The sequence below is a fragment of the Equus caballus genome, chromosome 8, assembly GCF_041296265.1.
Source record: "Equus caballus isolate H_3958 breed thoroughbred chromosome 8, TB-T2T, whole genome shotgun sequence".
NCBI classification, from domain to species: domain Eukaryota; kingdom Metazoa; phylum Chordata; class Mammalia; order Perissodactyla; family Equidae; genus Equus; species Equus caballus.
Genome location: NC_091691.1, coordinates 19,464,013 through 19,479,272, shown reverse-complemented (window position 1 = coordinate 19,479,272; position 15,260 = coordinate 19,464,013). Strand labels below are relative to the sequence as shown.

Genomic DNA, 15,260 nt, shown 5'->3' with positions numbered 1-15,260 from the left:
CACCCGGCTCGTGGGCTCTGGTCTCCTTCACAAGGAAACAAAGCGTCGGCTGAGGCGCTCTCTCAACCGAGGGCCGGATCCCTGCCCCTTGGGCCCTTCGCTCTGTCACCTGTCCTCTGTCCTGGCAGTTCAGCACGCTCGAGGCTCTCCCCAGTGAAAGAGCGAACCCAGCCAGGCTGCTCACGGCGCCACGCCCGGCGCTCGCCACCCGCTTCTCCCCCTCGTTCCTCCCCACCGCGTGTGCCCCCTGCCCCTCGGCCGAGCTCGCTCTCAGCAGGCTCACCAGTAGTCTCCTGGTCACCACAGCCGTTGCGCTGCCGTCTGCCCTTTACTGCTGAGGCCAGAAACCTCTGTCGTCCTGAGTCCCCTCCCCACACTCTCACCTACCTCATCAGCCCACAAGGTCTAGTGACTCATTCTTAGACAGCCCTTGGAACTGTCACCCTCTCACCCTCCCCACGGCCTGTGGGTGTCCCCACTGCCTACACTGGGTGGGGGCCGCCTTCGCCCTTCCCTCCGTGTCTACCCTCCTTCCATAGCCAGGAAAATGGTTCTAGAAGGTCAACCTGATCAAGCGTTTAACTTGCTTGTGACTCCTCAGTGAGTTCCCATTTTCCGCAGTCTTAATTCTTGAGCCTGGCTTGATCATCACCTTGGAATCTGGCGCATGCTCACACGTGAGGCTCCATCCTTCACCACTGCCTCCTTGTCCCCTTGTGGTCGGTTCCCTAGCCTTGAGTGTTCCCCACACGCTGCACCCACCCCTGGGACACAGCTCCCTCTGTACCTCCGACAGCTGCCTCCCACTGGTTCTGCAGACCTCCTTTAAAAGCTCACTTCCCCAGAGAGTGTTTTCCAGACGTGGCAGCACCTCGCGAGTGCCCACCATAGTGGTTCTCACACCACGTTGTAGCCCGTGCTTTTTCTCCCCTACAGATCTCACTGCCACAGCCCACGTCAGGCCGGGGAGGGGGTCCATCCTGTTCAACGTGGTGTCTCAATGCCTGGCCCGAAGGAGACAGGACGATGTTGAGAATGTAGAATCAGTGAGTGACAGGACATGGGGGATGAGGGGAAGAGAGGTCAAGGATGACACAGATTTCAGGACTGATGAGGAGGACGAGAAAGAACAGAGGAACTGAGTGCCATGTCTAGAGTGACGTGGACTTTGAGGCAGAGGCCTCTGAGAGGCAGCTGGAAACATAGACTCTACAGCTACAGATTTGAGTGCCACAGGAGAGGATGAGATTATCTAGCCAGAGTTCACAGGAGAAGGGCTGGCCCAGTGGCATAGTGGTTGAGTTTCCATACTAAGCTTCAGTTGGCCTGGGGTTTGAAGGTTTGGATTCTGGGTATGGGCCTACACACTGCTCATCAAGCCATGCTGTGGTGGCGTCCCACATACAAAATCGAGGAAGGTTGGCATAGATGTTAGCTCAGGGCCAATCTTCCTCAGGTAAAAAAAAAAAAAGTACCTAGGAGAAAAGCTATCCCGAGTTTTAACACAGTAATGGCAGTCGGATGTACTGAGGTACCCTTTGCTAACTGCCTGCCTGCCCACATTGGCTCAGCAGAAGTTAAGTTGAATTGGACAAAATATTTCTCCAAGTGTGGTCCACTGACTCCTGGATCAGAGTGCCCTGGAGAGGGGAGGGCAGTTAATGCAGATCCCTGGGCACTGCCCCCCAAGCTGACAGGATCAGAACCTGGGGGTAGCCTGGGAATCTAAATGCTAATCAGCTCTGGGGAACAAGGATTGAGACTTGCCCAGCGGCACGAAGAGTAATCAAGGTGAAGAATCGAAGGCGTCAGCAAGACGGGGCTAAAGTGATGGATGGCTGGGTTGTGGGACAGCGCTGGACGCGGGAAGTACTTGTGCCCTATGACAGAGGTGGGCTGATAGAAACTGGAGACAGAGCCTAGAAGACGCCAAGCTGAGGAAAGGAACGGGTTTGCTCGTGGCCCACGCTGCGCTGGGAAGCGGGCGCACTGTGCAGCTCTCGTAAGCTGGTCCACTGTGCCATGGACCGTCTCCTGGACCCCGAGGATCCCAGCGTGGGGCTTCTTTATCCCGCTTCTCCCAGCACAGGACCTGGCACCTTGGAGGCACACAGTATCTGTTGACAGAATCAACAAATTCCTTCTGCAAATATGTCATGGTTCTGTGGAATGGGGACTGAGGGGACCTGATGTAAGATGCCCCCGTGTAACAGTGGCTTCTACATTTGCTGGGGAGAGAAGCCTGTAAGGAAGGGAGCTATCTAAAGCTGAAGGGCAGTGTCCAAGGGAAAGGAGGAGGATGGGTGAAAAACATGCTGCCCAGATTCCCCCGGGGCTGGGAAAGGCAGACAGCAGAGTGCGCGCACACACACTCAGGCAGGAGAGGGCACGTGGGGCTGGGGCTGTGGATGAGAGGGGACACTTTTTTATTAGAATGGGTACACACGGAATAAGAAGAGCATTATGAAGGTTTGTGGATTGTTTTAAGGTAATCACTAATAGAATTTGAAAGTGGAAGTTTCTTTCCAAAATGACTCCCCCCGCCCCCACCGAGGAAGACTGGCCCTGAGCCAACATCTGTGCTAATCTTCCTCCACTTTATATGTGAGCTGCTGCCACAGCATGGCTGTCGATGAGCGGTGCAGGTCTGCACCTGGGAACTGAAGCCAGGCCACTGAAGCAGACCGTGGCAAACGTAACCACTAGGCTAGAGGGCCAGCCCCAAAACGTTTTTAAAAGATAAAAGCAAATAGCAGGGTCTATACATAAAAAAGGCAAAACTGAAGAGGAAAAGGAAATAAATATGTGCATTTACAAGAACTGGCTGACAAGCCAAAGTGTAACACAGAACAGGAAGCACAAATGGTAAAAATTACCCTATTGAGATGAAATTATTACTCTATTAGGAAATAAAATGCACCAACTTGAATGAAGAACACCTAACACAAAATGACAAAGGCGGAAAACAAACGGTTGGTCAAAGATATGCTACTAGAATTCTAATCACAGGAAACAGGGGTAGTGATATTAGCATCAGAGGATAATTTAAGGGCCAGCCCGGGTGGCGTCATGGTTAAGTTCACACACTCCACTTCGGCAGCCCAGGGCTCACAGGTTTGGATCCCAGGTGCTGACCCAGCAGCACTCATTGTCGTGTTGTGGCGGTGTCCCACGTAAAAATAGAGGAAGACTGGCAAGGCAACAGACATTCGCTCAGGGCCAATCTTCCTCAACAACAACAAAAAAGGGTGGGGATAATTTAAAGCAAAAAGTATTATGCAGAATAAAGGGTCATTATACAGACATACATTATAAACCTTTGTGCACTTACGACACGGTACAAAACACGACGGCCCAAAATTGCAGTGGGAAATTTTAACTCCTACTATCTAGGCTTGAGGGCCAGACAAGGGCAAGGAGATAAGGAAAATATACTAGGACAGAGCAATCGATCTCAAATCTTACACTGTAGTGCTACACTGTGGCGATCACAGGCTTTGAAATGTGGTGAGTGTGGCTGAGGGACCAATTGTCAAATTTTAGCTAATTAAAATTTAAATTTAAAAACTGAAGTAGTGTAAAATATTCTTTCTGTTAAATTCAACTTTATCGTTTTGGTAGAACTAGATTTCGCTTTAACCACTGAAAATTTAGCATCCAAATTTAGCGTGCTTAAACGTAAAATAAGTACCAGATTTCAAAGACTTATTGCAAAAATGAGAATGCTAAACATCTCATGGACAATTTTTATATTAATTCATGTTGAAATATAATAAAATTTGGACATACTGGGTTAAATAAATTATTAAAATTAATTTCACCTGTTTCTTTTACTTTTTTAATGTGGCTACTGAAAAATATAAAATTACATTTATGGCTCACATTATTTCTATTGGACAGCACTGCCTTATAGGACATTCCTTGTTTTGAAGGTTTCAGAGAATGTTTGCAAAAACCAATCATTACTAGATTACATTGTAGTGAAAGAAATTATATTACGAGAGACTTTAAAATCCAAGCAGAATTTTCTTTTATTAAAAAAAGGCAGATTGAAAAAGAAATAAGGAACTAAGAGTCTAAAAATAAAAATGAAAACATTAAACATCAAAACTTGGAGGATGCAATCAACTTGAACATAGTTCCACATCAGTCATTTTCATCCCTTTCAGGGTTGGACACCTCTGGGAATCTGACACACAGCTGCCCCTAGGAAAATGCACACACAGAAAGAATTTTGCATATAATCTGAGGAGGGCCACACACATCCAGAAGCCCCAGGCTAGAAATGCCTGTCTCCTCAAAAGAGAAAACAAATTACCCAAGCAGGCAACTAAGATTCAGGGAAAGGAAACACACCCTCAAGGAAACCAGGAGAAGGAATAGCAAGACAAAAGTGAGGATAAAAACGGTAGATATGTTAAATCCATGAAAAGTCAAACAAAACTGAAAAACAGCACACTGCTAGAAAATAAATCAAGAAGGAAAAAAACGTCATAAATATCGTTAGAAGCGACAAGGGGCATACATTAGCATAAAGCACAGGCTCCGAATTCAGGGAGGACTCTCAACAATTGCATAGAAACACGTTGGAAAAACTCAATTTTTTTCCCCTGTAAAAATCTAAATTACCAACATTGACCGAAGAAATAGAAAACCTAAATCAACAACAATAAAAAGAAATTCCTGTATTTTCTCATATGTAAAATATATTTCTTCTGCTCCCCCAAAAGGCGTCAGGATGTGCTGCACGTGGCGGTGAACTATTTCTGATTTTTGAGGTGCATTCCACTCTTTGACAGCGTGTGTTCAACAAACAGCCCTGGGGCCTACTCTTGGCCCAAGCCACAGTCAGCCCAGCACAAAGTCGTGTCGTGTAAACTCTCCCGTGTCACAGAAAAGGACTGAGAGCCCTCAGTTCATCCTGTGTAGCAAGCACGACCTGGATCCCTAGACCTGAGAAGGGAGGTCACTTCTGAAGCTTTGCGGTGGCACAAGAAACATCAACAGAAAAAAGAAATCGGCATGTGTATTAAAGTAGACAAACATCTCCTCTACAATTAAAAATCACATACTTAAAAGGAAGCAGACAGGACATTATTTAGGTAAATAATGCATATAATTAATATGAACAGCATCAAGACCTCTAAGAAAACAAAAGACTTAAAAAGAGGAGGAGCTAACTTGTAAATAAATGCTTGAGAAAAGTTCAAGCTCAAGATAAATAAAACAATTACCACCTCACATGTTAAACTAAAGATTTCCCCCCCACAGCAAACAGGCCAACATTTCCTTGTGTCAGCTGTCTAATCTTAGCTCCAGCATGGCCAATTTTCCTGACTATTGTCTGGTTTTATGAACCAGCTAGATTGAACCATCCGCCAGCAAGGCAACGAAGGCATCAAATAGGCAGCAGCAGCCAGAGAAAGGCCGAGCGGGGCGCCTCACAGTCCTGGGTAACTCTAAGTACTCCGGGACAGGCGTGCTCTAACCCCTATAAACGAACAGAGCACTGAGTACCAGTCCAGATGAACAGAGTATTTAGCAGATTATTAAAACAAAATGTGCTTTTCTCACTTCCCTGCTTGTCTAAAAAAAAAAAGTGAGCCTGACCTGGTGTCTGTCTGCATCTTCCCATGGCTGGAAACTCATGCTCATGGAGGAAACAACCCTTACAGAGAAAACTCAAGCCAAGCTCCTTCCTGGGGATTAAACTTTCTTCCTTATCAACTTCTATTTCTTACCTGCTTCATTACTTTGGAGATCTAGCCAGAAGCAGTGAGTATCAAAAGATCTTTTTTAAACTTGACCTGAGAATTTCAAGTGAAGTGGCGGCCGACTGGCAAATCTGGTTCCAAGCAGAGTAAGATGCCCAGGGCAAACCTTACAACCGTGTAATTACCTGGCGCAATAGCATTTTCTAATGGTGTCTCATTAGGTGTCAATGACATGGAATAATTACTGTTAAGGTGACCTTTTGTCAAGGGAATATAAACAAGGGAATCATTTAACACCAAGATAACATGGTAATACATTAAAATCACATCTTGATAGGATTTCAGCGTGCAGTGAATTCAAAAGCGAAAGAACCTGTCTTTATATAATTGCTGGCGTTGTCTAAACGACAAGTAGCAAAGACTGTTTTCAGTGTGTGGCTCGTGCTTTGGCATTTAGTCTGATGAGAAGTCTGCTTTTAGAAACTCCTATTGATAAATGACACTTTTATAAAGATTTTTATTGGCTCTTTGATACAAGTTGGGCACAGATCCCCGGACCCATGAATTCCCGAACTGCAGGAACATCAAACTATGCTACGGCGTCGCTGGAGGGAATGAACTAGTGTTAAGCAGAATCTGAGCAATGCAAATGTCTGGAGGCTGACGGTTCCTAAGTGCCAAGTCACATTTATCTACATCTAGTTTGCAAAATGTTTAAATGCATTCGACAAATAATTTTTCCTACCTCAGAGACTTAGCTTCTGTTGCCGAATTGGTAGACTAGTAGTGGTTATGAGAACAAAGTTCCCAGTATAAATAAAGCAACAGTCACTAATTGTCAGATAAAGTACCACCCAATGTATGAGCAGAGTATCCAAGCTAACAGATGCTTGTAAAAGCACCACCTCATTCTGATGATTACGGGGACACAGGAACCATTGGACTGCCCTGATGGCACAGGATGTGGGAAAGGCGAGAGTCTTCATAACGCTTTCGGCAAGCAGCATTACAAACGGTGCTGTGACCTGTATCTAAGGCAACGGGCACTGGATGAGACAGGGACCAGCATTATCTCTGACCCAACACGGGGCCTCCCTTTTCTCAGCCTTCTTCAACAGTGCAACTATGACAACACAGACACAGCTTTGTGGTTTGCAGAGCATTTCTCACGGCATCGCCCTCATCCCTCCTTTGCAGATGAAATGACTGAGGCTGAGCAGTCTTCATAGTTTTATCTCTAGATTCAGACGTTGTTACATTCAGAACAATGGATATTTCTAAATAGATGGAGGAAGAGTAAAAGCAAGGTCTTTCAAGTTACTCAGATTTTGACTATGAGCTCTGCCAAGTCCTGGGGTTTACCATTTTAGCAAGAGATTCTACCCCAAGAGCATGCGGTTTTCCTCCTGGATGGACCCAAGGAGAGGAGAACAACATAGTGGGTGCCGCACAATGAGCACCTTGCTTGTATATGGTGTGTTGGATGACGTACTACCGTCACTAGCCTGTGAATTGGGGAAACAGCAAAGAGAGACGTCTGTTTATTCTAAGGAACGTCAAAAAGAAACTGGCTGGGACTGTGAAGAGAAAGGAAGTGGAAAACACACTTGTAATTTGTTCTGGGATTGACCGCAATCTTACAGCTGGGAGACACCGTTAGATGTGACCCACTGCAACAGTTAATCACGGAACTAAATGACAGGATCCCTAGTTCAACGCTGTGTGTGTGTGTTCAGGCTCTAAAAACTGATCTAAGGACACGCTGGTCCTCTGGAGTGTGAGAACACCATCTGAGAACAGCTGTGGGATGGGGCATTGGGGCAGTAAAAGCCTACGTCCAGTTTACTCTGGAAGGCGGAGCCGGGCTCCTAGTCAAGGATTGTTCAATCCACAAAATATACACCTTTTGAAGAGGTGTGGACCATTTTTATTACAAAGGCAGGATGGAGGGGAAAAAAGCCACTCAAAGTTTCAGTAATTCAATAATTTATTCCTCTAAAAAAGTGTGTAAAAGTATATAGCTCTCATTCACAAGGTATATATGAATGACATGTAAAATGGAGGCCTTTAGTATTGTTTCTTTTTATCAAAGTCTTTTAGTGTACTGTACCAGCGCTATACTGTAGTTTTTTAAATGAACTTCACATATTTTTGTATTCTTTCAAATTGTTTGCTATATATAAAAGAAGCTCACTGCAAAATGCCTGAAGGAAAAAAGGAAACAAAAGAAATTCAGAACTTCCCAGAAATGTACAGCTTTTACATTTAAAAAAGGTTCTGAAATATACATACAAGCATGCTGGACAATCCCGCCCCTCTCCCCTCCCCATTTCCCCATTTTAGTTCAAACCATGGTAAGAGTTCTGATTTCTGCAGAATTTCCAAAATTAAAAATAAAAAAAAAATAAAATAACTTCTCACTCTGTAGCAAATCCAGGGCTTGTACATTTCAGATTAATTCAGTAAAAAACTCACAAGTAAAATAATGCATATTTAAGGGAAATATTATACAGACTTTTTCACACAGAAGTACATAATAAGATTTTTTAAAATCTATTGCCATTCATTTATTTTTGCACAAAAACGTATAAATATGTCACCAGCTTTTCTTAACTTAAAAAACTTAAATAAAAGACACCAGATGAAAACTACCCTTTGCTGCCTTTTTTTAAAATTTTTGTAGGGGTTTTTTGTTTTTTGTGGTTTTTTTCTTTTTTTTGCTTAGAATCGGGTTTCTAGGGAAGAAAAGCCCCTGCATTAAAAACAGCCCATTTTAAAAAAAAATTCAAAGTTCTGATGAATTCTGGGAAAAAAGCAACCCCAAAGTGGTAAAAGATTACAAATATCTACTTTACAATTTGTCTTCTCACCAAGATAATTTTATACAAGTTTACAATCTTCATCATCTTATGCTCTTCAAAAGGCCTTGAGAATTTTTCCTTTCTGATTAAGAAAAAATAGCACTGCAATATTTTTAAAGTCAATTTTACACTGTACACATTAGATACAAATGGTTCGATATATCAGATTTTTTTTAACCTATACATTGCGAAAGTCAACCCCCCCTTTGATTGGTGGTACAGAGAACAAAATTATCCATTTACAAGTTATTTCTCTGCTTTCAATTCCCACCACACAACTTTTTTTTTAATATAATGTTTTAAACGTTAGATTATTTCAAGAAAAATACTTTTACAAAATCATATCAGTTATTACATTTTTCCTTTTTTTGTTAACGACCAGGATATGGAAGTCTCTTGGAAGATTTAAAATGTGCATGATTCTCTCCACAGCTGACTAGGGCTCACGGCCTGATGAGAGCGGCTCGCAGGAGGCAAGCCCACGCCCACTGCCCTCAGACAGACACGCACAGCAACATAAGGGTTAGAAACGGAGTCTTAAAGACAATCCTCTTGGGCCTGGAATGAGGGGTCATAAGATACTTCAATTAGCCATTAATGCTTTCAAAAGGCATTTTTAAAAAAGTCCCACCATGAAGGCTCAACTTCAAGTACTAATTTAATGGTTAAGTTGTAATATTTCTTTGAAATAATATTCCTATGGTCCAGAAAAAATTCACCATATTTATAACTGATTTTATGAGCAAACACTTTCGACTGTGATATGTACATGAGTCCCTTTTGATCTAATGAGAGGAGAGACCTGGCTTTCAATAAGAATTCACTAGAAAATATATTCCCATTGTGACTATATAAAACTAATGAAGGTACTTGCCTCCATGGCTCTGGGTTGAGCTTGACTGCCTTCTGTATAAAAATGTTATCCTTCATGAAACGCTGGCCACTTTTAATAAGGAACATGGCAGAATGTTTACCCAGTTTGTTCTTAACAAAACCCACTGTTGGGTGGCTTTAAATATATTACTTTTTAGGCGTGATCTCCCCAATTTGTTTTCACTCCTTTTCCGGCTTCTAGGACAGAGGTATGTAGTCAAAGAATCCTATGGTGGATCTGAGTTGGGTTTCAGCTACTGTACCTGGTCCTTGTGAATTAAAAAAATTAAAAGAAAGTCACAAAAACTATATGACAAGACAACTTAAAATAAATAAACAAAATGAAGATGTCTCAGACCTTTTGTATCTACACACAGGTATGAAGTCAACCAAAGCACTCACGCCAATCTAGATGGGAGCACTAGGGAGACAGAAACCCCATTACGAAATTGTCTACTTGAGCTGGTTCTTATTTTTAAAAAGTCCCAGATTATGGAGTTCACATAACCCACAGGCCATACACCAATAACTAGAGGATTTCATCCAAAGGGCTAAACTGCCCTTATTTTTAAACAGAGACTGAAAACACAGACTCTTGTGCAAAAGGATACTGTCTCTTCTGTTTCCCTCTTAAAAACCAACAACAAAAAAAACTTCCTGTGGACCAGTGGTTTGGGGCTGCACACGCCATGACACTGGCTGAAAGTCACTGCTTATGGAAGTTTCCAGGTCCATGAGAGAAGTGTCAGTGAGTTACTCTGGTAAAGAACACTGCAGAAAGGACATGTGCCTGCTGAGAAGGAATCACAGTGCAGGACTGTGGAGAGTGGTCTCGAGAGGATGTGGGGTATCTGCAGAGTGTAGCAGGTTCCTTGGGCTGAGGTTGCGGGGAGAAGGAACTGAGCCAGAGAGAACAAGTGCTTTTCCAATTAAAGTATATTCATGATGGCATTGTACAACTGAGTGAGCACCACAAAGTGGACGGGAAGGCAGGAGGTACGGTCCTGGGTGGCCGGATTGCACGTGAGCCAGGACAGAGCGTTGTACTGCTCCAAAACGAACCTGCCGGAGGAAACACACAGATCAGAGCCTGACGCTGGGCAGAGGGGGGCTGGGCTGCAAGTCCTAACCCTCCAGACGCAGCAGCAAGAAGGCCTAACGTCCCTCCTTCACTCGCCCCAGGCTCCCTCCTATAGTCCCCTTTCTCCTGTTCCCTCTTCCTTCTAGACCTGCACTGTCCAATACGGCAGCCACTGGCCACATGGGAATTCAGACATGCTGTCCAGGCCCTGGGCTTCAAAGACTCAGTGTTAAAAAAAAGCATGTAAAATAGCTCCCCAATATTTTTATATTGATTACTGCTGAAATGATTACTTTTTATATATTTGATATTACTTTATCTTTTTGATATAACTGGTAAATTCATTACTAAAATTAACTTCACAGATCTCATTTTACTATTTTAACGTGGCTACTAGAAAACTTTTACTTAGCTATGTGGCTCACACTGTATTTCTATTGGACAGTGTTGCTCTAGAGGCCCTGGAAGCCAAAGCATGTTGACCAGGTTTTCTCGCTTAACTAGAACTTTCAAATCACTCGAGTCATTAGAAAACATTAAAAAATGCTTATGTATTTTCTCAAGTACATAAAGAATGTCCATGGCGTGTTAAAGTGCAAGAGCATTAGGCCACTTCTGGGAGGCACTTCACAACTGTGGAATTCACGTTCTAGTTAATTTATTTACATAACGTATGCCAGGAAGGGGAAGAAACATTCTCAAAGCCATGTGCTTTAATCCAGACTCTGTCTTCAGACTACTCGCCCCTAGGTCGATCTATTTTCCGCAGTGGGAAGTGCCTCCTCTAAGCGGGGGGCAGGGCAACTGCACCTGCACGGAACTCATCCAGCTTCACAAAGCGTGTGCCACTGTCCTCCGCTCTATCAGGGGCTGCGGCTCTCACCGGCCCATCAGACAGTGCTCCACGGCACAGAAGGTAACAGCTCTTCCCTGAATGCCACACTTCAGTTAAGACACCTTGGAAAACAAGTGTAAAGGAATATAACTTCAAATTGTGCTGCTATGTTGACCAGGTCTGACTCTACCTTAAAACATCAGATGTGGTTTTGGAGTCAAGAGGATGTGGAACCCGCTGAGAATTCCTGGCAGGGAGCAGTTCGTCCGTCTGTGCTACAGAAATGTGGTGGTGCAGCGAAGCCTGGCGAAAAACAAAGATAGTTACCTTCCTGGTCCAGGCAACCACAGGGCAGAAAAAGGCTGGCCCACACCTGCCAGAGCAGATGCTCTCTAAGTCCTTACAAGTCAGGGCTTCTGTGAGTCTACGGATTTTAATCTGCTCAGAAATCCCAGTGTGATCCCAAATAACTCCATATCCTACAGTTGAAAAAAAAGCTAGCTTTGCAAATGAACTGCAGATGACTGACTAACGTGCCTCTTCAGGTCGTAATCCGTAGAAGGCCTCACTGGATATGGCTGCTTGTGTCCTTGTGGTGGTGGTCTTCTTTCCTGATTTCCCACAAATCAACAGTTAGTTCTAGAGGCTCAATCAGGTTCTGATTCTTTTCCGTGGTGGTAGTCGGCGAGAGAACACTCCATGGCTGCTGCTGCACCCTTCTCACTGCATCACATCAAAAGGCACCTAACCTCTGCTGTCCCACTGGAAGTAACAGGACTGATCGCCGGATTCGGCAGGTGCCAGCACGCTCCATCCCCCATGAAGCTCCCCACCATTTTTCCACTTAGTGGTTTCGGCACAGCTTACTTTATTAAATAACTAAGAAATATACTATGTAGAGGAGAGGCAATATAAATGCTTGATCCTCTCTCTTTATTTTTCAATTTTCAGATTAAAGAGCTGCTGCTCTAGCAGCTTCAAAAGGTCACTGATAATTGTTTTGTTTTCAGCACAATTATGAACTCACGGATTTGTTCCAATCTACTGCTGTCATCACGCTTTTTGATGATCAAATTGTCCCATCCCTGGGTAATGGAAACCTCTGCAAGCGGGCTCCTGGCTTCTTTGATAGGACCCTAATAACCTTAGGTAACTTCTTTGCTTTTAGGTGTGGTGAGATGTCTCAGGTTCATTGTGAGTACTTCTTACTTCAGAACTGAAATCAGTTACTTCTTCAAAGAACTCTGGTCCTTTCGAATGATAAATGGTATTGAGGAACCACAATTGTGGCAACAGAGGTGTTTATTGCTACTAAGCTGTAATTGCTGCTAAGCTTTTTCAGTAGACGGAGAAAAAAAATCTGTAGCCTAATTTTTGAGAGAGGAAAAAGTAAATCAATCTAGCTTCATGCTGATAACTCTAATTCAAAATAAAGATTACATGGCTTTTTATATAGCTTCTTTGATTTCATAATATGTTAAAGTCATTAGGAAAAGAAAATGGCTTGAACTGTTTTTGGTTTAACCTTCCACTGTTTCTTTCTGAAACTATATACAGATATGTGTATACATATGTATGTATGTATGTATGTGTATGTGTGTGCGCGTGCGCGTGCGCATCTTACTGATTACTCCATGGTAATCTATACTCCACAGAACAATTACATAAAAATATTCCTCTTTTTGTTATGGGTGACTAATTCTCCACTATAAGGATGTCCTACAGTTTACTGAACCAGTCCCTTACTGTTGGACATTTCAGTTGTTTCTAATCTTTTACATAATGTCTTTTTTTGTTTTCGCCCATGTGTCCTTTGAACGGATTTCTAGAGGTGGGACTGCTGCCTCAAAAAGAAAATGTGTGGGGTCGTCATACTTGGCTTTCCCACCGACACCAACACATTCTCCCCACAGCCCTGCCAACAGAGTACACTGGCAAACCTTTGCCCTTTTGCCAATCTGTAGGTGAGAAATGGATTTCATTCTAGGTTCTTCCATCTAAACTGAAGTGATAAATTTTTTTTTAATCCTTAATTTGGATTAAAAGGCTCCAAGGAACATAGAGGAAGAAGCAGACATAAACACGGAACTTCGTAGCTGACTCTTGTCCTGCTCCAATGAAGAACGCCGACAGCCTGTGGCAGGCGAGGAAGAGGACTGCTAGTAATCTTCTTCTCCGCCCAGGCTTACCCTCACTGACAGCAATGTGATATCGACTTGGACAAAGACTGTTACACAGAACCACGTGTCCATCCGAGATGTACCCTTCGGGCCCCACAAAGTCTTCTCCTTGCGTTAATGGGATTCATTTCTTTGTGACATAGTTTTGGGCTCCTCTCTAAATACTACTCTCCACCTACAACTGTAATTAGAATATCCTCAGATTATAAGTAAATATGAGAGAAACAGGGAACAGAATAAGATTATGGTGATTAAGACAAAAATTTCTAAGCAAAATTGAACTTAAGTATGTCACTCATCCCCCAAAACTTCAAATATGGCAGTAAACCAACCTTTAGGAAGAGGGGGCACTGGTTCTGAGCCTGGGGACATGATGACCAAAACCACTGCGGGAGATTCTCAGCTCTGGCAGTTGATACCAAATACCCAAGGGCCAGAGGCTGCTGCTTCAGCTCCTCGGGTGCTTCTCGAGAAAGAAGGCGCTCGCCCTGGCTCTGAAAAACAAAGTCCCAAAAGCAAGCTCAGCATTTGCCACTTCAAACAAAGCTTTGAAAATCAACCTTTCATCAAGTCGCCCTGTACACTGTAGTGACTAATCCCCTTTCTGGCAGCATCTTACACAAAAACACCAGGTGACCGAGAAAGGACAACAGGGAGGCACTATCTTTGCTGCACACACAGATATCTGATGAAAACTACAGCTCAGGCAGAAGATACCAGCAAAACTAATAACAGCAGTCAAGAACGTACAGATTTATTTTCTCTGGTTAAAAACTACAGAGGGTAAAACCCGTTCTGTGGCATCATGAGGTAACAAACTAAAAGCTGAAAGAGTGGAACCCTGACAGCCGAAGGTACCGCCACACCCATGTGCTCTTTCACCAGCAACCAACCAAAAACACACAAACACTTGACCGTCCACTGTCAACAACGCTGATTAGGAAAACGTAACATACTTCACCAGTCTCTGCGCAGCACTGATATTCATGGCCTGCCAGCAGGGTAAGATCAGCTCCTGAAGAAGCTTTTTAATTGTAAATTAATATGCACTAACCCCCTTAACAAGTGCCTTTCTGCAACTGACATTTTCCTCATCTTTGATTCTGTTAGCTAGTTTCAAGAGTTGAAAAGGTACCTTTTGTGCAAGCCAATAATAAGTAATGTGTTTGTTTTCAAAAGCCTTCTGTTTTGAGGGAAAAAAATCCTCAACCACTACATCAAGTTGTACTAATTCTGAGTTGGTTAAAAAATAAAAATTTACTGCAACCTTGAACAAATTCTTTCCTCTCTTATAATGTCTTAATTGGACATCAAAGAATGTTTAATGGCTCAGAAAGAGGAAATGCTGGAAGCCTCTCAGGGGTCACCTGGCTGCAGGTGCTCAGGACTGAAAAAGGCCACCTGACCAGCTTCAGAACAGTGCTGATTAAAATGTGCCATTCAATTAAGACTTGAAGGCTTGAGGCTCCAGCGAAGGGAGAAAACACAGCACACCTCTGTTTCTTACAAAACTAACATTACACTTCAATTACCAATTCTTTGTTAATGGATAAACTGAGTTACAACAACTGGTACCGGGAGGCAGTTGCTATTATTTCCATTTCACAGATAAGGTAACTAAGGCTGCAAAAGGTAAAGCAAGCTTGTCCAAGATCACAAATTTAGTAAGCCGTACTGCTGTAATTCAGAGCTGGATTTATCAAACTCCAGAGCACA

At 43.3% G+C, this 15,260-nt stretch overlaps 1 protein-coding gene across 5 annotated transcripts in view; it reads right to left on the bottom strand.

Moving 5' to 3' along the window:
* Positions 1–7,683: 7,683 nt before the first annotated feature.
* MED13L (mediator complex subunit 13L) overlaps positions 7,684–15,260 on the bottom strand; it is a 282,905-nt gene continuing 275,328 nt past the window's right edge. For all 5 annotated transcript variants that reach the window (XM_070275415.1, XM_023647096.2, XM_023647097.2 and 2 more), the window contains 3 exons: positions 13,877–14,038; positions 11,555–11,667; positions 7,684–10,510 (listed from right to left, as the gene is read on the bottom strand). In XM_070275415.1, the coding sequence (XP_070131516.1) occupies positions 10,378–10,510; positions 11,555–11,667; positions 13,877–14,038 (408 nt within the window). In that variant the 3' untranslated portion in view covers positions 7,684–10,377. The remainder of the gene's footprint in view (positions 10,511–11,554; positions 11,668–13,876; positions 14,039–15,260) is intronic.